Source organism: Tupaia chinensis, unplaced genomic scaffold (assembly GCF_000334495.1).
Source record: "Tupaia chinensis unplaced genomic scaffold, TupChi_1.0 Scaffold000359_1, whole genome shotgun sequence".
NCBI lineage: Eukaryota > Metazoa > Chordata > Mammalia > Scandentia > Tupaiidae > Tupaia > Tupaia belangeri.
The window spans coordinates 1952737-1977418 of record NW_006159855.1 but is presented as its reverse complement, the minus strand read 5'-3'; the positions used below and the strand labels follow the sequence as shown (position 1 = coordinate 1977418).

The 24682-nt window shown below is 40.5% G+C and overlaps 1 protein-coding gene across 1 annotated transcript in view; it reads left to right on the top strand.

Moving 5' to 3' along the window:
• Positions 1-24682, top strand: part of BLM (BLM RecQ like helicase) — an 82918-nt gene that overhangs the window by 43032 nt on the left and 15204 nt on the right. The window contains exons 13-17 of the mRNA XM_027773563.1: positions 251-411; positions 9164-9359; positions 13632-13822; positions 16286-16424; positions 24313-24512. Coding sequence (XP_027629364.1) covers positions 251-411; positions 9164-9359; positions 13632-13822; positions 16286-16424; positions 24313-24512 — 887 coding nt within the window. The remainder of the gene's footprint in view (positions 1-250; positions 412-9163; positions 9360-13631; positions 13823-16285; positions 16425-24312; positions 24513-24682) is intronic.

Below are 24682 nucleotides of genomic sequence, written 5' to 3'. Positions count from 1 at the left end.
TATAGCCGTTGTCCAAGAGAGCCCAGAGTATGTCCTCCTCCTCCGGAGTCTTGCAGGAACAGAAGTGAAAGTCGGATCTTATTTCCAGTGCTCATGTATCCTTGCTTGAATTATCCTGTAATCTTCCTCCAGTGTAAGAACACTATGGGGATCTGTTTATGGTTTATACAGTTCTAAGAACATCATGAAAATTGTGCTGTTATTTACGTTAAAAGTCTTGTTTCTCAATAATATTTTGCTTTCTCGACAGATGACTCAGGGATAATTTACTGCCTCTCCAGGCATGAATGTGACACGATGGCTGATACCTTACGGAAAGATGGTCTTGCTGCTTTGGCTTATCACGCCGGCCTCAGTGATTCCTCCAGAGATGAAGTGCAACATAAGTGGATTAATCAGGATGGCTGCCAGGTAACCTTTTAAAAATAAAGAAATAATGTTCTGTATCATGGAAGCAACATGTAGTATGCAAATTGTATTTAGCTTAAAGGTAGTAAACATCAACATAAGACAAATTAAAAAGCATATTTTTTCAGACTGCACAAATTGCTTTTTCTTTTTACGTAAAAAGATTATTAAGGTATAATTCACATGCCATAATATCTACCCCTTCAAAATGTACAAGTTAGTAGTTTTTATTATATTCACAAGATTGTACAACCATCTACTTTTAGGACCAGCAGTTAATGTAATGGCTATGTCGCTGAACTCCCATGTAGCCGACCACAGTTCAAATCCCAGACCCAGTGGCTTAAACTCATGCCGGGTGTGTGTTTGTGCATACCCAAGATCCCGAGAGGAGAATGGAGGAGAAGGGATTGTGGTGTGGCCATCCCCTCTAGGGGTGATTTCTCACTTTCTAACTCTATCTCTCTCTGTCTTTCTGGTGAGCGCACATGCCCTATAGCAAAAACCTCTCCAAAAAAAAAAAGAAAAAAGAATATTTCTTTCCCTTTAAAGAAATCCTATACTTGGACCAGCAGGTGGCATGGTGGTTAAGATGTTGGATCCTACATGGCTGACTGCCTGGATTGAGTCCCAGACCCAGCAACTTGAAAATACGCCTGTGTGTGTATGTGCCCAAAAAACAAGACTAGAGAAGGGACTGTGGCATGGCCATTTTCCCTGAGGGGTGATTTCTCACTTTCCCTTTTTGCCACCCTAGCAAATGCACACCCTCTATGGCCAAAATCTTTAAAAACGAATAGAAAAGAAAAAGAAGCCCTGTACCCCTTAGCAGTCACCTGCCCTTTCCCTAGACCCTGGTAGCTGCTAATCTAACCACTATCAGTTCGTATGTATGAGTTTCCCATTCTGTGCTTTTCACTTAAATGGAATCATGCAGCATATGGACTTCTGTGATTTGTTTGTTTTTGTTTTTTTACTTAATGTATTTTTTTTTCTAGGTTTACCCATATTGTGGCATATCACTACTTCGTTCCTTTTCAAGGCTGAATAATATTTTATTATATGGATATGCCACAATTTGTTTATTCATTCATTATCTCAGTGGACATTTGGGTTATTTTTACTTTCTGGCTATTACATAAAGTGGTACAAGTGCTATTCATGTACAAGTTTTTGTGTGGACTATGTTTTCAGTTCTCTTGGGTAGATACCTAAGAGTAGAATTGCTAGGCCATGTGGCAAATCTATGTTTAACTTCTTGAGGAACTGCTGAATGGTTTTCCTAAGCAGCAATACAATTTAACATTCCCACCAGCAATGTGTGAGGTTCTAGTATCTCCACCTCCTCACCAATTCCTTCCCTGACAGGGAAGCTGAGAAACACTCTGGGCATCCCACATTGTGGCAAGTGCCAGCCTCGGATAGATCCCTCTAAATACAAGGATGAATTTGAGTAAAATAACTAAAATTTATTTGGAGTTTATGAAAAGTTTTCAACTCAGAAAGAATAAAAGAACTCTTTACCCTGAAAATTCAGAGGGAAAATAGATGTCAAAATTATTTTCTATGGAAAACAGAAGAAAATCTTAAAGGATATCAGCCAAGTACCCTCAGAAAAATTAAAGACAATTTGACTTATATGAACTAGAAACAATTTTCATTAAGAAAATCACAGGTGGGGCCGGCAGGTGGCGTGGTGGTTAAAGGTGCTGGATTCCAAGCTGGATTCCAACATGGCCAATCGTGCTTTGAGTCCTGGACCTGGTGGCTTGTTTTCTCGCTTTCTCTCTCTCTCTCTCTCTGGTCAAATAAAATAATAATAATAACAAATGGGACTAAATAAACAATTCTTTAACAAAAAAAGAAAAAAGGAAAGCTCACAGTCTGGGACCAGCAGATGTCATAATGGTGACATGGTTAGACTCCCACATAGTCACAGTTCAAGTCCCAGACCCAGAGGCTTAAAATTCATGCCAGGTGCATGTGCCATGTGTGCCCACAATCCTGAGAAGAGAATGGAGAAGAAGGGATTACAGCATGGCTATCCCTCCTTGGGGGGTGATTTCTTGCTTTCTGTCTCTCCAATAAGCACATGCAGCCTATAGCAAAAATCTCTCTCTTAAAAAAAGAAAGATCATGGGACCAGCAGTTAGCGTAATGGCTATGTCGCTGGACTCCCACGTAGTTGACCGCGATTCAAGTCCTGGACCCAGTGGCTTAAACTCACGCCAGTCGCATGTGCGTGCATGCCCAAGATCCCAAGAAGAGAATGTAGGAGAAGGGATTGCAGCGTGGCCATTCCCCCTAGGGGGTGATTTCTCGCTTTCTATCTCTCTGTCTTTGTCTGTCTGGCGAGCGCACACGTCCCATAGCAAAAACCTCTCCAAAAAAAAAAAAAAAAAAATCACAGGCTGAAATGAAGGGAGAAATAAAATGCAGTTTATCCAAATAAGAAAAACAAAATCAATAGCAGAATTATGTATCAAGATACAAATGGGCTGACTCAGCACGGATAGTTGAATCAGTGATGTAGTAAATAACTTTTAAGAATGTGAGGGCTGCTCAAGTTATGTACAAAGGTGGCATAGTGGTTAAGGCACTGGACTTCCACATGGCTAACTGCAGTTTGAGTCCTGGACCTGGTGACTTGAAACTCATGCCAGATGTGTGTGTATGTGTCCAAAATCCCAAGAGGAGAATGGAGGAGAGGGGACTGTGGTATGACTGTGCTCCCTGGGAGAGTGATTGCTTACTTTCTGTTTCTCTGTGTCTCTGGTGACTGCACTCACCCTATAGCAAAAATCTTTATTAAAAAAAAAAAAAAAAGAATGTGAGGGGAAAAGGAGGAGATAAAAATAAAAACTGAGGAGGAAAGAAAACAAAAATGATAACTGATATTTGTCTGCCAGAGGAAATAGGGATTCAGACTTAGAATGGTGAATGTGCCCAAGGCAGAAAACAGATAGGAGTCAAATGTGTTATAAATAAGTACAGACCAAATATATAACAATAGCCAGGGAGGTCTTCAGGCTCAGAAGAGGGAAACCTGGGACTAAAGAACTTCATACCTAGCTCATTGATATTTATATTTAAAGGCATTTTCAAGGCCTGACGTGTAGCACAGCGGTTATTTGCTGTAAAGAGGAAGTGGATCCAGTTAGCGTAATGGCTATGTGGCTGGACTCCTACATAGTCGGCCGCGGTTCACGTCCCGGACCCGGTGGCTTAGAACTCACGCCGGGCACGTGTGCGTGCGTGCCCAAGATCCCGAGAGGAGAATGGAGGAGAAGGGATTACGGTGTGACCATCCCCCCTGGGGGGTGATTTCTCGCTTTCTCTCTGTCTCTCTCTCTCTGTCTGGTGAGCACACGCGCCCTATAGCGAAAACCTCTCCAAAAAAAAAAAAAAAAGAGGAAGTGGATCCCCCAAGACCAGTAAGTGTTCAAATACCAGCTTAAGTAGCTGGGAATATGCCTAGGATCCTGATGTGATAGGGAATCGGGGGAGGGGAGTGCAGTGTGGAACGAGACCCATCCAAGTGTTTTCTCCATCTTTTGTGTGCATGCATGTGCCCTCTGGCATTAAAAATATAAAATAAAATAAAAATCATTTTCTGGGGCCAGCAGGTGGCAGGGTGATTAAGGTGCTGAATTCTCACATGGCCTACTTTGGTTCTAGTCTCAGACTTGGCCATTGAAAATTGCACTGGTGGGGCCGACGAGGGCTTTGGTGGCTAAGGGCACTGGACTCCCACGTGGCTGACTGTGGTTCAAGTCCCAGACCTGGTGGCTTGCTTGCTCGCTCGCGCGCGCTCTCTCTCTCTCTCTCTCTCTCTCTCACACACTTTCCTTTATTTTGCCCCTCTCTGGTTAAAATAAAGTCAAAAAAAATAATTCTTAAAAAAAAAAAAAAAAAAAAAAGAATATTACACTGCTTGCTTATGCATGTGTGCCCAAAATCCCAAGGGGAGAATGGAGGAGAAGGGATTTTGATGTGGCACCCTCCAGCCCCCGCCCTGGGGGGACTGTTATTTCTCCTTGGTCTTTGTCTCTTTCTGGTAAGCACACATGCCTTATGGCAAAAACCTAAAAAAAAAAAAAAAAAAAATAAGGGTCTTTTAAAATATGTATAAAGTTCAATAACATATCATTGATTTATCCTCACTGAAATAATTACAGCTATCAATCTTCCCAAATTAACTTTTATATTTAATTATTCAAAATTCTAGTACTTTTAATTTTTTTTTTAGTTGGTAAACTTTTTTTGTAGTTCATCTTTAATAATATTCAGGTGAAAATAATGAAAGGAATTTGACCTAAAAGAGCACATAAACACTAGGTTGAATTATGTTGTAGACAGGTCAATGGAATAGGAATAGAAATAGAAATAAAATTTCCCACAAATGGACTAGGAAGTAGAAAAACAACTTATGCTAGACCAGCAGATGGCATAATGGTTACGTCACTGGACTCCCATGTAGTCCACTGCAGTTCAAATCCTGGACCCAGCAGCGTGAAACACGCCAAACATGTGCATGTGTGCCCAAAATCCCAAGAGGGGCTTAGAGGAGAAGGGATTGAGGCGTGGCCATTCCCCAGGGGTTAGGGGGTAATTTCTTGCTTTCTGTCTCTCTGTCCGGCAAGCACATGCACCCCATCCCTATAGCAAAAATCTCTTTTAAAAAAAAAAGAAAAAGAATATATGGAAGGCATTAAAGATTAATAAGCAGATCCAGCAGGTGATGTGGTGGTTAAGGTGCTGGACTCCCATGTGACCAACTGGGGTTCAATCCCCAGGCTTGGCTGGAAATTCACACCAGATGTGTGTGCATGCATGTCCAAAACCCCAAGAGGGGAGTAGAGAAGAAGGAATTGCGGCATGACCATCCCCACAAGGGCTGATTTCTCATTTTCCCTCTCCTTGTCTCTCTCCAGTGAACACATGTGCCTTATGGCAAACAAACAAATAAATAAGCAAGCAAGCAAGCAAAGGGGGCTGGGTAGTGGTACACAGTGAAATGCAATGCTCTGTGAGGCTGACCCATGTGGGAATGTTCCTTGTTCATGTCCAGAGACCTCCCTGAGTATGCTGGCACACACGTACCCATGATCTGGGGCTGACTGAGGCTGGCAGTAGATCACAGTATCAAGATCCTTTTGGGGATGATGTCTCTGTCTCTCACTTGCTTATGGAAGAAAGACACTAATTAATGAAGAAGGGAAGATTATTCAACTAGTGATGCCAGTTACTTGGTAATAATTTTAAATACAGTACAGCTAAATAAAGGTATTGATTTTTTTTCTTAAAGAATTTTTTTGCTATAGGGTACATGTGCTCACCAGAGAGACAGAGACAGAAAGCAAGAAATCATCTCCGACAGGGATGGCTACGGTGCAATCCCTTCTCGTTCATTCTCCTTTCAGGATTTTGGGCACAGCACATGTACTGGGTGTAAGTTTTAAGCCGCCAGTTCTGGTACTCAAACCACAGTTGACTACATGGGAGTCCAGCAACATAATCATTACGCTGCCTGCTGGTCCAAGGTATTGATATTTTATAATGTATAAACTTAAGCTTAAAAACAGTCTACGGGGCCAGCAGCAGAGGTGCAGTAGTAACACACCACTCTATAAGGCTGGACCCAGGTTCACATCTGGAGGTCTCCCTGTGTATGCCAGTTGCCTGTCCACTTTCCCATAGTCCTGGCTGGCTGGGGTTAGAGTTAGATCCCAGTGTAAGAACTGTATTGGGATTGCCTATCTCCTCTCTTTCTCTCTCCCACAGAAAAGATAAAGGGACTTAAAACAATTTTTTTTAATTCTAAGGAGAAATAATTGCTAGAAGCAGTTAAAAACTAAACACCCCTATATCAATAAACAAAATTAAAAGCAGCAACTAACTAGGACATAAATCTTCTGTGACTAAAACATAAGAGCTTGTAAAAATTTGATAAGGAAAACGTGAGTCTCAAAATAGTAAGTGAGCCTCAGCTATAAACAGAGAGTTGGGAGGGAGGAAATACAAATGACTAAATGCAAATTTTATTTTTAAGCTCAACTTTGTTAATCAAAGGAATTCAAATTTAAGACAGTAAGAGACCATTTTTCACCTTGAATTAGCAAACTTTTATTTAATGGTGACAGTACCTTAAAAAGCATTTGCATGCAGTGCTCAAGAGTTTTTTAATGTATGAAGATGTTCAAATGCTTACTATGGGGAAAGACTTGGGGAAAAAAAGAATTCAAAAGCGCATAATTTCAACCATATAAAAAGTAAACTGCATAGAAGAAAATACCAGAGAAGCCTGATTGTCTTGTCTCTTTTCTTTTTATATTTTCTTCTATTCAGTTTTTTCATATGTTTGAAATTATGTGCTTTTGAATCCTATTTCTCCCAGTCTTTATCTTTTCAGCTATTATTGAAAATGACCCTGATATGAGTGCTCTTAATCATGTAATTAAAAAACCCTCTCCAAAAAAGAAAATATGGCTTTAAAAATTAGTGATTTTGGGAACCAGCAGTTAGCGTAATGGCTATGTCGCTGGACTCCCACGTAGTCGACCGCAGTTCACGTCCCGGACCCGGTGGCTTAACACTCATGCCGGGCGCGTGTGCATGCGTGCCCAGAATCCTTAGAGGAGAATGGAGGAGAAGGGATTGCGGCATGACCATCCCCCCTGGGGGTAGATTTCTCTCTTTCTGTCTCTACGTCTCTCTCTGTCTGTCTGGCGAGCGCACGCGTCCTATAGCGAAAAACTTCTAAAACCTCACCCCCCCCCAAAAAAAAAATAGTGATTTTTTTTTTTTTTTAAAGTCTACTTGTTGCTGTTCTCAGACTAGCTAATCCTTAAAGTTGCGGTAAATGTTAGCCTGTACCAACTGGACAGCCTTGATCTTGTTAGATTTATGAGACGGAATAAAACTTGGTTGTTTTTCTTCACAAAGAAGGATTATAGCCCAAGGTTTTAAATAAAACAACACAGAAATGAAGGAAGTTACAAGGCCAGTTTTCCCAGTTACAAGAAATCGGCACTTTCAGAGAGAGTTGGCAACCTTGTGGCCTCATTTGGAGCCTGCAGACTGGGTCTCATGGCCTGGCCTCCATCCTGACATTGGGCGATGAATCGCAGCCTTTCCAGAACCCCTCAGGCCACGCTTGCGGTCCTGTGGGCTGTTTAGCCTCTTTGCTGACTCCCCATCACTGGAGGCTACGATAGACTCTCTTTCCAAGATTTGCTTTTTGATCAAAGTGCCATGTTTTCAGATGGATGACTAACCTAGAGTGCAGACTGCTGCCGTTCTCTGTGCTGATAAATGTACCCATTTGCTGTCCACATACTCCATAGCTTGCAGTTCCTTTCTCTGGTACTTACAGTTACTAAAATCATGTCATTAGTTTCAGCTCGGCTGCCAGATATTTTGGTTGCTTTTGAAATACTGTTCTCACAGCAGCAATTCATTTTTTTAAGTGCTAAAAAAAGAATTGCAGTTTTATTTGTATAATGTAATTTTGCCTGAAGATATAACATTTTGGACTGGGTTAAATAGGTCCTAAATTTGCAACTGAAGTGGATATTCTTAAAAACTAATTTATCAAGCTCCTAAAATTTACCTTACCTTGCTTCCATTAAGTAATTTGTATAGGTCAAGATCCACAGTCTTTGCCCCACCCCCCTTTTTTTTACTATAAGCAGCTCTCAGAGATGACTTTCAATTAAAATTTACAATGTTTGACTTTGAATTCATCTGATAAATAAAAATAAACAGTACGTGATCAACTAGCGCCACTGGAAAAAAAACTGATGTTAAGCACACCTGGAGCAGGTGAGCCTGCCATTGCTCCTTAGTCATCTGAGGAGCTAGCAGCAATTACCTCTGGGGGCTCAAACCTTGGGAACACCCTGGAACTCAACTTGTTGCTTAGGATCACTGACCTGGATATCATGGCCATGTGAGCAACACCCCCCACACCTCTCTATCAAAAACAGAGAACAAACAGTAACAGCACATCCCGGGCTGATGCAATCGAGTCATGCTTCCTTACATGATAAAACTAATCACACAGAAAAGTGCCCGTCACAGTGACCTCCTCACCTCTCGGGTTTTAGTAAGTTTAGCAAGTTATCAACATGGAACTCTTATATTAGTCATGCTAAATAGTGGGATCGTGTTAAGTTACTAATTCTTTTGGGGCTAGCCAGTGATATGGTAGTTAAGATGTGGATCCCAGGGCCAGCAGGTGGTGTGGTTAAAGGCACTAGACTCCCACTTGGCCAACCACCATTCAAATCCTTGACCTGGTGGCTTGCTTTCTCACTTTCTCTCTCTCTTACTGGGGAGTTGATGTGTCTCTGTCTCTTCCTGGTCAAATTAAATAATAAAGTTAAATTTTAAAAAATTATTTTTAAATAAAAGATCTGGATCCCACATGGTTGATTATGTGGTTCAAGTCCTGGACCCAGCAGCTTGGGGAACACATTGGGCACATGGCATGTTTATTCAATGTCCTAGGGGGAGAATGGAGAAGGGATTGTGGGGCATGGCCATTCCTCCTGGGTATCCCACCTCAGGGGTGCCTCCTTCCCCCATCTCTCTAGCAAGCACACATACCCTCTAACAAAATCAAAACAACATATTACTTGTTGTATAGAGTACATTTTAAAGTAAAATAAGGTATAGAGCATTTAAAAGCATCTATTATTAAATATTCCTTTAAATGCATTATAAGTCTAATAGGCTTTTGCTTTTATATCAGGTTATCTGTGCAACAATTGCATTTGGAATGGGGATTGACAAACCTGACGTGCGGTTTGTGATTCATGCATCTCTCCCTAAATCCGTGGAGGGTTACTACCAAGAATCTGGCAGAGCTGGAAGAGATGGGGAAATATCTCACTGCCTGCTTTTCTATACCTATCATGATGTGACCAGACTGAAGAGACTTATATTGAGTAAGTTGAGCTCCATTGTAGAGACGTCCTGTCATCTCAGCCTCATGATAGTAATCTGTTCCTGCTGTTGTGATACCTTGGTCCAGTTTTCTTTAAATAGAGAGAAATAGAAGTATTCATAAAGACTAGGAATCTTATTTTAGTTCATTTTTATTGTAAAAGTAGTACTCTCATGTTATGTAAAACTCAAAACGATAGAGGCTTGTGCAAGGTGGAAAGACTACCAACCATGCTCTTAGTCCATACCCAAAGAAATAACTATATTTACAGTTTCCTCTGCGTCCTTTCAGATCCAATTTCCATATCCTTCCTTTCATATAACACATATCTCATACATACAGAAAAGGAAGAAATAGTGAACTCTTACATACCCTCCACGTTAAGTAGAACAACACAGCCTTGGAGTTGAGACCTCCTATAGCTTCCTCTCCTATCTCATCCCTCATCTTCTCCAGGAGAAGCTGGCAATATCTGGAAATTGGTGCTTCCCTTTTCCAAATGCACATGTTTTAAAATGTAAGTAGGATTATGTTACACACACTTATACACACACAAATATAGTGACCTGTGGGGTTTTTTTTTTTTTTTTTTTTTTTTTTCAGTCGACAACACCAGGATGTAATTATCACTCCAATTAATATACGTAGCTTGGCTATTTATATTATAACCATAAAATGGTTATCCCATGTTTATTAAACCAAGCCTCTCTTAATAGATATTTAGATTGCTTATTGTTTTTCACTGTTTCAACAATACAGTATTGAATATCTTTGTTCCTATATCCTTGGTCATTTGTGCAACTATGTAGAATAAATTTCTAGACTTAGACTTGCTAGGTCAAAGCACATATATGTTTTAGAATTTTACTATATCCTGGGGCCAGCAGGTGGTGTGGTGGATAAGGGTGCTGGATTCCCACATGGCCAACCATGGTTCAAGTCCTGGACCTGGTTGCTTGCTTTCTCACTTTCCCTTTTCTCTTCTCTTCTCTTCTCTCTCTCTCTCTCTCTCTCTCGTCAAATAAAGAAAAAAAATAACAATAACAAATGGAAATAAATAAAATAATTCTTTAAAAAAAAGAATTTTACTATATCCTTTTTCTATTTTATTACTGGGTTGTGATAGTCAAATATATTTCCTAAATACAGTTACCCATTCTGAGATCAATTTGCATTAACTCTGGTGGAGACACTGAACGTGGGAAATGGCACTTACCCAGCACTTTGTCAGATATGATGTCTCACTTTATTTCCTAACTTACATGTAACAACTAGCTTTGGAGATAGAATTGCTCTCATGAGAAAAGGGAGATTCAGAAAGGTTTTATGATTTGCCCCAAAGACCACTGGTAGAGCAATTTCAGCAGCAAAAACAGGAGGAAGTCCAGTCAGAGTAATAATTATAAATAATATTCCTTAGCATATACTTTATGTTGTTTTAGATGCTTTATATGTATTGACTCATTTATTCTCACAACAACCTTAAAAATAAGACCATTACTTTCCTCATTTTACAGAGAAAAAAACGACAAAAACGCATAAGATTCAGAACTAGTAAGTGGTAGACCCCTGATGGAACCCAAGTTTGTCCAATTCCAAAGCAATTGTTCCCTCCACTATAACAAAGTGGTTCTCAGTAAAAAAAGAATATATATATATATATTTTTAATTTGCCAGAATGCACAGATACTTGTCAGGGAGAAACAGGGTGAGGGGAGAACCCCCAGATGCATACATACCCTAATCCCCACTCTTCCATTTCTTCATCCTGTCATCTAGGATTGAACTGCATTGCATGATCCCCTGTGTAGGATCTGGCTCCCTTAACCACTAAGCCATGAGACTGCCCTTCTGCTCCATTCTCCTCTCAGGATTTTGGTCATGGATGCATACGTGTCTGGCATGATTTTCAAGCCACTGGGTCCAGAACTCAAATCACTATTGGCCACGTGGGAATCCAGCACCTTAACCTCCACACCACCTGCTGGCCCACCCATTTGTATTTTTAAACAAAACCTATATTAAGTCCAAACAATTTAATAAGTATTTAAGTCCTAAAAATTTAGTGGCCATTTGATAAAAAGAACTTATAAACTGGAAGAAAGTAGTATTTTTCTTTTATTCTTAAGGAACCACAGTGCTTACTAATGGAAATAGTCACCTACTGTTCTCAAACCTTGGAATTACATTGGATACTGCCACTCTCATTTGCTGTTTCACATTGACTTTTTTTTAGATGGTTGTATCATAGCAACTGCCAAAAATCCATATTTGAAAAGATATGATATTATTGGAAGAAATGGAGCACAATCTCAGGCTAAAACCATGAACTAGCTTGCCCAGTTGTGATGCAATAGATGCTGCTTCTTAGCAGGATGAGGCCACATGGAAGGCCAGGGTTTAGTTCCCAGTCCACTCTAAGAAGCTGGGCACAATGGCTTGTGCCTATAGTCTTAGCTATGTGGGAAGCTGAGGCAGGAGGCTCACCATACAGCAAGGCTCTGTCTGAAAAAAAGACACTCCAGAGCTACACAATGTTCTGTGCGGCTGATCCACATGGGAAGGTTCTGGAGACCTCCCTGTGTGTACTGGGCACTCAATGTGTGTACTGGGTCATGTACCAATGACCCAGAGCTGCTTCAAGACTCTGTTGGGATTATTCTCTCTCTTTTTCTGACTCTCTTGCTCATACAAGAGAAAAATAAATAAATATGAACTTTAAAAAAACATACATTTAGGGCCAGCCCCATAGGCTAGGGCTAAGGGAAGCAGATCTCATAAGGCCAACCAGTTTGAATTTCAGCCCCTGTGGCTTGGAAAATGGGCTGGGGCCCATGTATATGCGTGCCCAAAATTCCAGCAGGATGGAGAAATGAAGAAGGAGGGACTGTGGTGTTACACCCCATTGGGAGGTGCTTTGGGGCCTTTCTCTACTCCTGGCAAGTACACATTCCCTCAGACAACGAAAAGAAAAGCACATAACCCCCACATACATACAAAAGGAAAAACATGAACTGCCTCAAACTAATCTTTTGTGTGGTGTTCAACAGATGTCGGGTATTGCTGTGGTTCTACAAAATTTAAACTGTTCATGGGACCAGCAGTTAGCGTAATGGCTATGTCACTGGACTCCCACGTAGTCGACTACGGTTCGCGTCCCAGACCCGGTGGCTTAAAACTCACGACGGGCACGTGAGTGTGCATGCCCAAGATCCAGAGAGGAGAATGTAGGAGAAGGGATTGAGGTGTGACCATCCCCCCTGGGGGGGTGATTTCTCGCTTTCTGTCTCTCTGTCTCTCTCTGTCTGTCTGGTGAGCGTACGCGCCCTATAGTGAAAACATCTCCAAAAAAAAAAAATTTAAACTGTTCTTCCCCTATGAGTTCACTACAACACTCCCTAGATTTCTTGGCATATAGTGTGGCTTAACTGTTTTGACCTCGGCTACTCAGGGAAGGTATATAACCCACTGCCTTGGTTTCATGCTCTGCTTGCCTTGGTTGTTCAGCTCAGCACACTCATGTCTCTAGGAAATAGAATATGTCAAAACTTGGGAACCAGCAGTTAGCGTAAAGGCTATGTCACTGGACTCCCACGTATAGTCGACTGCGGTTCACATCCCGGACCCGGTGGCTTAAAACTCGCACCGGGCGCGTGAGTGTGCGTGCCCAAGATCCAGAGAGGAGAATGGAGGAGAAGGGATTGAGGTGTGACCATCCCCCCTGGGGGGTGATTTCTCACTTTCTGTCTCTATGTCTCTCTCTGTCTGGCGAGCGCACGTGCCCTATAGCAAAAAAAAACTCTCCCCAAAAAAAAAAAATAAGAATATGTCAAAACTCTATCACTGGGGATAATTAAAATTTGGGGGAAAATTTAATTTGAAAAAAATATGTAAAAACTTAACATTTATTCCCATAAAACTAAAATCTTAAAAATAAAAAAAAAATATTTATTTTTATTTATTTGTTGTGATTTTCAAACTGCCAGGTCCGAGACTCAAACCACAAAACTGGCCATGTAGAATCTAGCACCTTAATCACTATGCCACCTGCTGGCCCCAAAACTAAAATCTTTTAAAAAATAATAAAATCTTGAGGAATGAACATATATACCAAATTAACTATAATATAGAATGATGTCATATTGACATATTGCTGTTAACAGTAATTTTCTTATTTAATATTTCAGTTGTGTGACTCTATCTAAATTCTTCTGCGATGTTCCCCTCTGTTATTTTATTATAATAACTTCGTTTTACTCTTCCTCTCCTTTAGTGGAAAAAGATGGAAACCGTCATACAAGAGAGACTCACTTCAATAACTTGTATAGCATGGTACATTACTGTGAGAACATAACAGAATGCAGGAGAATACAACTTTTGGCTTACTTTGGTGAAAATGGATTTAATCCTGATTTTTGTAAAGAATATCCAGAAGTTTCTTGTGATAATTGCTGTAAAAGAAAGGTAAAATAAGAATTTTTTTCTGGCTGACCCACAATAGAAACATTTTGAAAGTAATTTAATGGAACAAATTTTCTTTAGATTTAGAAGCTATGAAAATATATACTGGGCATCTATCTGTCCAGAATATTGAAATTGTGTATGCACACTGATGAGTTCATGATATTTTAGAAATATTGAAAAGGACAGACCAGCAGGTAGTATGGTGGTTAAGGTGCTGGGCTCCCACATGGCTAACTGATATGCGTTCCAGACCTGGCAGGTTGAAAAAATGATCCTGGGTGTGTGTGTGTGTGCATGTGCCCAAAGTCACAGGAGGAGAATGGAGGAAAAGGGAGTGTTGTGTGGCCATTCCCTCTGGAAGGTGATTTCTCACTCACTCTCCTTTCCTCTCTCTCTGGCAAGGGCACACAACCTATAGCAAAAACCTTAAAAAAAAGAAGGGGGCCTGCAGGTGGCATGATGATTAAGGGTGCTTGATGATTAAGGGAGCCATATGGCTCACCCCAGTTCAAGTCCCAGACCTGGTGGCTTGCTTGCTCTCTCTCTCTCTTTCTCTCTTTCCCGCCCTCCCCCTCTCTAGTCAAATTTAAATAAATAAAGTTAAATAAAATAATTCTTTAAAAAAAGAAAAGAAATATTAAATAATTGGTGAGGTGAAGATACACTGTTAGACAAGATGGCCTGTGGAGGTGTTGATCTAAAAAAACCTGAAGAATGCATTAGCTCTCTGCATGTGGGCATTCTCTGCAGAAGCACTGGCCAGAGTGAAGCCCTGAGGTGGTAGCATGTCAGCAAGGGACAACAAGGAAGCTTGTGTGGCTGAGCAGGGTGACTAGTCAGTGAGGGGTAGAGGTGATGGAGGGCCAGTGCAGTGCCTCGGGAGTTAGAGGAAGCGGTGCCCGGAAGTTAAGTGACTGGAAGAATAATCACCCTTAAATATGTGCAAGGCTGTTTGGCAGAGAAGGTTGTGAGTTTGATTTGGGGCATATTGAACTACGTAGGCTATTAGCTTCACTAATTCTGGAAAGAGGCTGATAGTACACATAAATTTGAGAGTAGCTGGCATATAGATGACATTTAAAGGTACGAAATCAGATATAATCTTCCAGGCTGTAGGTTTAAACAGAAGAGAAGAAAACCAGACACTTGGCCTCTAGACATTAAGAGGTTGAAAAGGGGAAGAGCTAGGAAAGGAGACTGAGAAAGAGCTGATAAGATAAGAGGAAAGCCAGGGAAGCCACATGCAGAAAGTATTTCAAGGAGGAGAGAGTGCTGCCGGCGTCAGACACTGCTGCTGAGTACCGTGAGAACTGAGAATTCACCGTGGGATTGAGCACCATAGAGACCATGGTGCTTTTGGCTTGGCCATTTTTAGTAGAGTGAGGTGAAATTGGAGGCAGTGAATATAAGCAACTCTTCTAAGATTTGCTGCAAAGATAAACAGAGAAGCAGGCCAGTGACTGGCAGGGGCAACAGAGGTAAGAACAGGCAAGAGGGGGGTCCAGCAGATGGCATAGTGATTAAGGTGCTGGATTCCCACATAGCTGACCACTGTTCAAAGCTCAGACCTGGCAGCTTGAAAATCATGCCAGGCATGTGTGCATGCATGCCCAAAATCCTAAGAGGGAAAAAGGTTGCTATCCAGAAAATGACAGAGCACTCAAAGGAGGTATGAAGGATTTAAAAACATATATTAGGAGTCCAACAGGTGGCATGGTGGTTAAGGCGGTGGACTCCCACATGGCCAACCATGGTTTGAGTCCCAGACCTGATGGCTTACTTTCTCACTTTCTGTCTGTCTCTCTGGTCACATTGGAAAATTTTTTAAATGATAATATTAAATAAAATAATTCTTTTTTGAAAAAAATATGGAATAGCTTCAAGTAGTTCATGGAAAATGCTTATTATGAAAAGACTATGCATGAATTTTTTATCTTTTTACACCAAAATAAACCCATATTTTAGTTTCATTTTTCAACGCATAATTTGAAGTATATATACACACATATGTGTTGTATGTATATTCCTACCCACAAAATGGTAGGAAGTTGAAAGACAAGATGTATGTTTATGAAACAGTTTAAAAAAAAGTATAGACGGGACCAGCAGATGGTGTGGTGATTAAGGCGCTGGACACTCCTACATGGCTGACCAGGGTTCAAGTCCTGAATCTGGTGGCTTGCTTTCTCACTTCCTCTCTCTCTCACTCTCAACCCTCTCTCTCTCTGGTCAAATTTTTTAAAGATAGATAGATAGATAAATAAATAAATAAAATAATTATTTTTAAAAAAAGGTATAGAGTGCTAATTGTTTTAGGACTTAGCCAAGAATGAACTTTTTGTAACTTTCTACTTTTTACGTACTGATTTTGATCTGGAAATGGGTTATTACGGTCTATCAGTTCATATTAAACAAGTATCATTATCTTAATCATAGCAGAAAGTGATCTTTTTTTATTCATAGGATTATAAAACAAGAGATGTGACTGATGATGTGAAAAATATTGTAAAATTTGTACAAGAACATAGTTCGTCACAAAGAACAAAAAATGTAAGTTCTTCAGGAAGATTTACTATGAATATGCTGGTCGACATTTTCTTGGGTAAGTCATCTTTTATTGTTTAAGTTACATCAATTAAAATTGAGTATCTAAAGAATTCATTATATATAGTACATAGGAAAAAAATCTCTTTTGCTTATTTTCTTAGGAATTAAATAAGAGTTTCTAGATTAAACTATTTTGAGTAACAAAAGAAAATCTAGTATTTTATAGAATTTTACCAATTATAGAATTTTATAAGTTGGGTTAGCCCAATAGCCAATAGCCTTGTAGTTAAAGGAGCTAGATGCCACATGGCAACCCAAGCCCTAATGTTCAATAAACAGTCCAGGCACTAGTGTGTGCATGCCTGAATTCTCAACAGGAAGGAGAAATAGAGAAGGTTTTGACCATGCCTAACTGGGACATGCTTTCTCCTTTCTGTCTATCTGTCTGTCTTTCTCTTTCTCATGAGCTCTCTGGCAATTCAAAAAACGAAGATTTCTATATATGTCACTAAGGTGAGGTATTTTCATATACATATAAGAAAATAATGAAGTTTATTATACAAGTTCTCCTGAGTAAACAGAAAATAACTTGCTTGGAGAACTACCTATGGATCAGCTGCCAGCTCAGGAGTACAGCCTGAGCATGCATATCTGTCTTCTTTTTTATTTGAGACTCTATTAAAACGATAAGAAATAAAATGGAGATTTGATCCATTAAAGCATAGAGAACAGAAGACAGACCATCATCAGATTAGTTTTAAAAATCTTTCAGGAAATGAATGGATACATGTTGGCAAATGGAACAAAATGCAATAAAGCCACCCTCACAATAAATGGAGGGGAGTATTATAGCAGAAAATGGACTACCAGCCAGGCAGGGCTCCATCACATGTTCTCAGTCTTAAGTCTAGGAGTACACAAGGCAGGAGTGAAATCAAAGAGCCCAGATGGGGAGGGGGGTACGCTAGAAGAAAGTTTGCCCAGACCCAGCTGCGGCACATGCTGCTCTATAGGCTGAGGCCACATGGAAGCCCGGGCTCAGTTTTCTGTCCACCCTAAAAGCTGGACATGGTGGTCTGTAGTCATAGCTGAAGCACTATAGAGAGGATGAGGCAGGAGGACTGTGACAGAGCAAGACCCTGTCTTTAATTAAAAAAAAAAGCAAGACCCTGTTTTTAATTAAAAAAAAAAAAAAAAAAAAGAGGCTGCCTACAAAAGGATTGTATAGAGTACCAGCCTCAAATTGATTCTAGAACAAAAGTAATTGCCTCAGTGGGAGGGCTGCCTAGTTAGGAGCCATTTGGGAACCACTCAGTCTACCTAAAGTCTGCTCCCTAAAGCAGACTTCACCCTAAAGGAAACCTGGTCATTGGAAACCCTCGCACAGGGGAGGAATGCGGGGGGGGAAAGTGTGACCTAATCCATGAACATTAAATAGAAATGGAGAGTCAAGAGAAAGATTCTTGACTCTGGGCTAAGTAGTTAAGTAGAATATTTGACCCTGGTCAATAGAAATAATTTAGAAAGTAGGTTGTAGTTTGAGGGAGAGGGAAGGGAAAGCTCCTGATTAGTATCTGTCTTTGCAAAGATTTAAATAATAATCGAATGTGATAGAAAAGAAACAGGAGAGCTATTTAACAGATTGACAAAGTAAATTTATTGGAAAAATTGGAAGACAGAATCAAGAAAAATCTTCTAAAGCCTGAGCATGAAGATATATGGAAAATATGAGAGAAAACATATGGAGGATCAATTCTTAGGACATGTAAAATTTTGATCGATTCTTAGGACCAAAAGAATTGGAAATTGAAAAGAAAGAGAATTACCAAGCCAGTGCTATAAAAAAAAATATATCCAGTATGGAAAAGATAAAAGCTTTCAGATGAAAATATCTGCTGGATGCTGAATAACATGTTAAAAAAATAAAAGTTTCTGTGAGATTTGAGAGTACCAAAAGTAAATACACATCAAGGCAGAAAACTTTTCCTTTATTCTCTTAAGTTTAGTGATACAGTCTTCTAAGTAAACTGACAAGAGACAGATTAGCAAGAGGGAAGACAGATTTGACCACGTATGTACAGGAGGCGTTCACAGAAAAAAGTGACTCAAAGGGGAAGTTGGGATTTGGGGCTTATATATAATTTTAATAAGAGAAGGGAAAGAGCAAAGGGGCAGTTAAGGGAAAACAAATGTCTTTTAGGAAAGATAAATAGGCCTTTAGGAGACTGCACAGAAGATAGGAAGTTTTTATGACAATGTCTGTGTAAGTGTGGTATGGAGACTTATCTCTGCTCATAAGAGCTAACCTTCCCTGATTTTTCCCAGGAAGGGAATTTATGACAATCGAGTTCTTTTGGTTGACTTTGCTTTTTGGCATATAGGAGATCTCAGGAACTCAAATGTCTTCTGCTCAAAATAATTTTTATGCCCCAGTGATGTATTGTGCATCCCTTCAGGGACAATCCTGAAAGCTCTGGAAAGAAAAAAACAGGAACTGAAACCAGGCTGTCATTAGATTAATATCAGCAGTCCTGAGACTAGAGAGTGCCCATCATGATACAGTAAACAGTGGAGCTGACCCGTGGGCCCAGGGAGACAAAGTCTCATCGTTGCCGCAGTGCAATAGGCCCAGGAACAACCTGTGCCAATTGTGATAGAAAGTCAAGAGTAGTTCCAAACAAACTCATAGAGTAAGAAATGAGTTTTTTTTATTGACAACAGTGAAAAATGCAACTGTTCTTCTTAACAAAAAAGGGAGAGAGGGCCTAGCCATAGTGCACATACTGCCAAGATGCTGCTGCCCAGAGGTGGACGCCACATGGCAGGCTCAGGTTCAAATCCTGGTCCAACCTAAAGATGAGTGTGGCACAGTGGCATGCACCTGTGATCCTAGCTAGTTGGGAGGCTGGGGCAGGAAGATCCTGACGTGACGAAGCCCTATCAAAACTTAATCTCTCTTTCTCATAAACCAATAAACAAACAAAAAAAAAAAAAAATATATATATAAAAATAAAAGGGCCCCAGCCAGTGACACATAGTGGTTACATCACTGGACTCCCACATGGCTGACCATGGTTCAAATCTCAGACCCAGTCACTCGAAAATCACACTGGGCATGTTTGTGTGTGTGCCCAAGATTCCAGGAGGAGAATAGAGAAGGGGTTGCAGCATGGCCACCCCTCCTGGCGGGGGGATTTCTTACTTTCCCTCACTGTGTCTCTCTCCAGTGAGTACACTCACCCTAAGTCAAAAACCTCTCAAAAAAAAAAAAAAAAAGGCATATAGAGGAGAAGGTCATGCAGAAACTCCAAAGGGAGGGTTATACAAGAAAGCCAAGTTCAAATATAAAACATAGGACATTATAACATGATTTTGACTAATTGATAAAATTGATCAAGAAATATTTCATTTGACTTAGTTGTGGTATAAAATCTCCTTTGGATTGGGACCAGCAGGTGGCATGGTGGTTAAGGCACTGGACACTCCCACATGGCTGACCATGGTTCTAGTCCTGGACCTGGTGACTTGCTTTCTTACTTATTCTCTTCCTCTCTATGTCTCTCTCTGGTCAAATCAAAATAAAACGAATGAATGAATAAAAGTAAATAAATAATTTTTTAAAAATCTCCTTTGGATTATACAACACCATGACATTGTTTCAAGTAGGGAAGGAAACATCAACATATAGGCTTAAACATGGTTACAGAAGAGGATAGGATATAAATATGAATCTTGATTATATGAAAGTACAATAAATAAAAATAAAAGAAAGGGAGTGCAAGGAAGCCTTGAGGGGCTGATAACCTCTTACATAGTGGAGAGAGAGAGGTCAGAACTTCTGTTTATAGTTATAGGGAAAAAAATTAGAGCTAGCCCCATAGCCTAGTGATTAAAGATCAACCATGGTTTCAGTCCTAACCTTGGCAGTTTGAAAAACATACCAAGCATGTACGCGTGTGTGCCCCAACTCCTGATCTGATGGAGGAAAAGGAATGGTGGCATGACCACACCCCTCTGGGAAGAAGGGTAGTGCTTTCTCTGTCTCTCTATTGTAAGCGCGTATACGTTCTGGCAGTTAAAAAATAATAAAATGATAAAATAACCAATAGATAAACCAATAGTATATCATGGCTACCAAAGTTTGGGGAAAGGTGAAGGGGTGATATTAATGAGATAAAGCCTTATCTTTTATAGTAGGGGTCATCAGTAGATAAATGTCAGGCTCCTGAAAGCACTGCTAACAAAGCCTATAGAAAAGGTGATTGCCAGACTAGCTCTGTGGCCTGGTGGTTAAGGCAGCCACATTCCACATGGCCAACCATGTGGTTCAAGTCCCAGCCCTGGCAGCTTGAGAAGCAAGCCAACTACATGTGAGTGTGTGTCCAAAATCCTAAAAGAAGGGAGAAATGGCGGAGAAGGGTTTTCATTGTGACCATGCCCCATGGGAGGGTGCTTTCTCCCTTCTCTCTCTTTCTCTCATTGCACATAAGCCCTTTAACCAAGAAAAAATAATGAAAAGAAAGAAAATGTGATTGCCTTGGAGAAGAGAGTGACACAGGGTGGGGTCAGGGTAGGGCAGAAGACTGTTACTATAAACCTTTCTGTACTGTAGTTTTCCCCCATGTGCACCTGTTATTTTAATTAAAAATATACACAACGACGTTTATTCATTTACAAAATAATAGTCTCGGTGCTAGCAGGTGGCATGGTGGTTAAGGTGCTGGACTCCCACGTGGCCGACTGTAGTTCAAGTCCTGGACCTGGCAGCTTGCTTTCTCACTTTCCATTTCTCTTTCTCTATGTTTCTCTCTGATCAAATTGAAAAATAAATAATAACAAATAAATTTAAATAAGTAATTTTTTAAAAAATGATAATAGTCTCGGGAACCAGAAGTTAGCGTAATGGCTATGTCGCTGGACTCCCACGTAGTCGACCGCGGTTCGCGTCTCGGACCCGGTGGCTTAAAACTCACGCCGGGCGCGTGTGCGTGCGTGCCCAAGATCCCGAGAGGAGAATGGAGGAGAAGGGATTGCGGCGTGACCATCCCCCCTGAGGGATGATTTCTCGCTTTCTGTCTCTATGTCTCTGTCTGTCTGGCGAGCGCACGCGCCCTATAGCGAAAACCTCTCAAAAAAAAAAAAAAATGATAATAGTCTCAATTGGGGCAGGAATATGGTTTGAGTTTCTACATGGTCACTGTACATTATGACACATAGAAAACTGAGAAGTATAGGTAACTCCAGAAAACACTGCTAATATTTTGTGTCTCCTCATGATCACATATTTATCATATCTATGATTTATATCATTTTTATATAACAAGATATGAGCATTTCCTAAATTTTTAATTCTTCTTAAGCATGGTTTTTAATTAATGTTTTATCTTTTTTTTTTTTGTAGAGTTTTTTGCTATAGTGTGCGTGCGCTCACCAGACAGTCAGAGAGAGACAGAGAGACAGAAAGCGAGAAATCATCCCCCAGGAGGGATGGCCACGCCACAATCCCTTCTCCTCCATTCTCCTCTTGGGATCTTGGGCACGCACACACATGTGCCTGACGTGAGTTTAAGCCACCGGGTCTGGGACTCGAACCGTGGTCAACTATGTGGGAGTCTAGTGACATAGCCATTACGCTAACTGCTGGTCCCAATGTTGTATCATTTTGTTGGAATTAATTTATTTCGGTAGTTTATGTTAAGACGTTTTTTATTAAATTTTTTTCTATGAGCAAGAGAGACACGGAGAGTACCCCAGCGGCATCTTAATGCCATGATCCACCCCCAGCCTTCAGCCAGCTGCAGATCATGGATACATGTGTGTCCAGTGTACTCAGGGAGACCTCTGAGTACACTAGTTCCAGACCTGATCTAGGAACCTCCCTATGTGAGATTGCCTTAAACAGTGTCACAGTTAACTGCTATACCACTGTGTAGCCCCACTTAATTGTTTTTCCCTTTATTCACAATAGAACACATGCATGTGAAAGAGAGAGATGAGCACCTTCCACCAGGTCTGGTTATGCCACCATCCCCTTCTTTCCATCTCCACCCATTCAGTTCTTGGCCATTCGTGTATGTGCCTGGAATATTTCAGACTAACCAGACCAGGGATTCAAACTGCAGTCTCCACACGGGATCTGGATTCTCTTGAGCAATGAATTACCTCTGCACAATGGAGCTGATCTCTCTTAATTTTGTTTTAGAAAACTGTTCAGGTTTCTTTAGCTTCCTTAGTTGCCCTTAGTACTAGGATTGTCCTGCATCACCAAGTCCACAGCTATCAGAAAAGTAGTCATGATTCTACACTGTAGCCTTTCAGGGCTATAAGTTACTTGAAGGAAGAAAAATTTGAATAATTCAGCATACATGGCCAGAAGCCATCAGAAATTTACAATAATGTGATTATCTGGAACTCTTAAAATAGCTTTGGAATAACCGTTAATTCTGATTACCATCAGGGTCACAAGCCTTCTTAAGTAGAATGTTACAATAAAATTGTGTTATGATGAAGACATTAGTAATTACAGTAGCTTGGATATAAAACAAAGATCCAGCCCACTGTGGTGCCCTCCACTAGTATGAGAAAGAGGAAAGTGCTCACATTCCTGTCTTCACCTCCTTTGAGCATTTTATGAGGTGTTGTGCTTTTGTTTGGGAATTTGTATGGGCTTCAAAAAGGAGAGTGACAAAAAGTATAGACTTAAATATCTGAATTATAAACTAGTAGCAATTTTTTTTTTTGAGAGAGAGAGATTTTTTGCTATGGGGCATGTGCACTTGCCAGCGAGAGAGATAGAAAGTGAGAAGTCACACACACACATACACCCCCCCGGGGTGGATGGCCTGCCGCAGTCCTTTCTCCATTCTCCTCTTGGGGTTTTGGACATGCATGCGCACTTAACTGGTGTGAATTTTAAGCTGCCCAGTCTGGGACTCAAACTGGGGTTGACTACGTGGGAGCCCAGCAACGTAGCTATTGTGCCATCCGCTGGTCCCAGCTAGTAGCAATTTTGATAATCAGGACCAGAGGTAGTGTTTATAAAGCTGATTGTTGGGACCAGCAGATGGCATAATGGTTAGGTTACCAGACTCCCACATAGCTGCTCGTGGTTCTAGTCCTAGATCGGCCACTTAAAACTCATGCCAGGTACATGTGCATGTGTGCCCAAGATCCCAAGAGGAGAATGGAGGAGACGAGACTGTGGTGTAGCCATCCGCCCTAAGGAATAATCTCTCTCTCTCTCTCTCTCTCTCTCTCTGTCTCTCTAGCTAGCATACACGCCCGATAGCAAAAATCTCTCTCAAAAAGAAAATCTCTCCCTGTCAAAAAGTTTTCGTAACTAGATCAGTAGAGTTATCCTAATACAGCATTGTGATATGAAGCTATTATAGTTTATACCAACTTTTTCTTTGATTTCTCTACTCTAATATTTTATAAGCTATAAATGCAGCACTTTAAAATGATAAACTTAATTCTGCTGTTTTCAGTCAAGGTATGTTATAAAAAGATGAGGGAAGGTATATACAACCATAGAAGTCTTAGAATTCTACCTAGATATTTTCATCTTACAGAAACAAATGTCTTAGAGCCAACAGGTGGCGTGATGGTTAAGGTGGCCAACTGTTGTTTAAGTCCCAGATCAGGTGGCTGGCTTGCTCACTCGCTCACTCGCTCTCTCTCTCTCTCTCTCTCTCCCCCCCCTCCCTCTCCCTCTGTCTCTCTCTGGTGAGAGCATGTGCCCTAAAACAAATTTGAAAAATAGTAACAATGATGAATAAAATAAATAATTCTTTAAAAAACAAAAGAGAAACAGGTATCTTAACTGTACCCTTGGTTTTCCTGTAGAATAGATGATCTATCTCATTTGTCCAGGCATGCCCACAAGTGCCACGTTAGTCTCTATTTGAGGGTTACTCATCTTACTTCTTACGCCTTCTTATCAGGGAGTAAGAGTGCAAAAATTCAGTCGGGTATATTTGGAAAGGGATCTGCTTATTCACGACACAATGCTGAAAGACTTTTTAAGAAGCTGATACTTGACAAGATTTTGGATGAAGACTTGTATATCAATGCCAATGACCAAGCAATTGCATATGTGATGCCTGGAAATAAAGCCCAAACTGTACTAAATGGGCATTTAAAGGTATAGTATTTAAGATTCTTGTTTTAGTATCTCACTACGAGTAGAATAGAGTATATTCTACAAAGTCTAATGTCTTTTCCAAAGCTTATAGATACAGAATTTATATGACCTGTCCTCTTTGAACATACTCTGTTCTTAATTTGGAAAGGGGTTTTAAAATTGAATCCAGG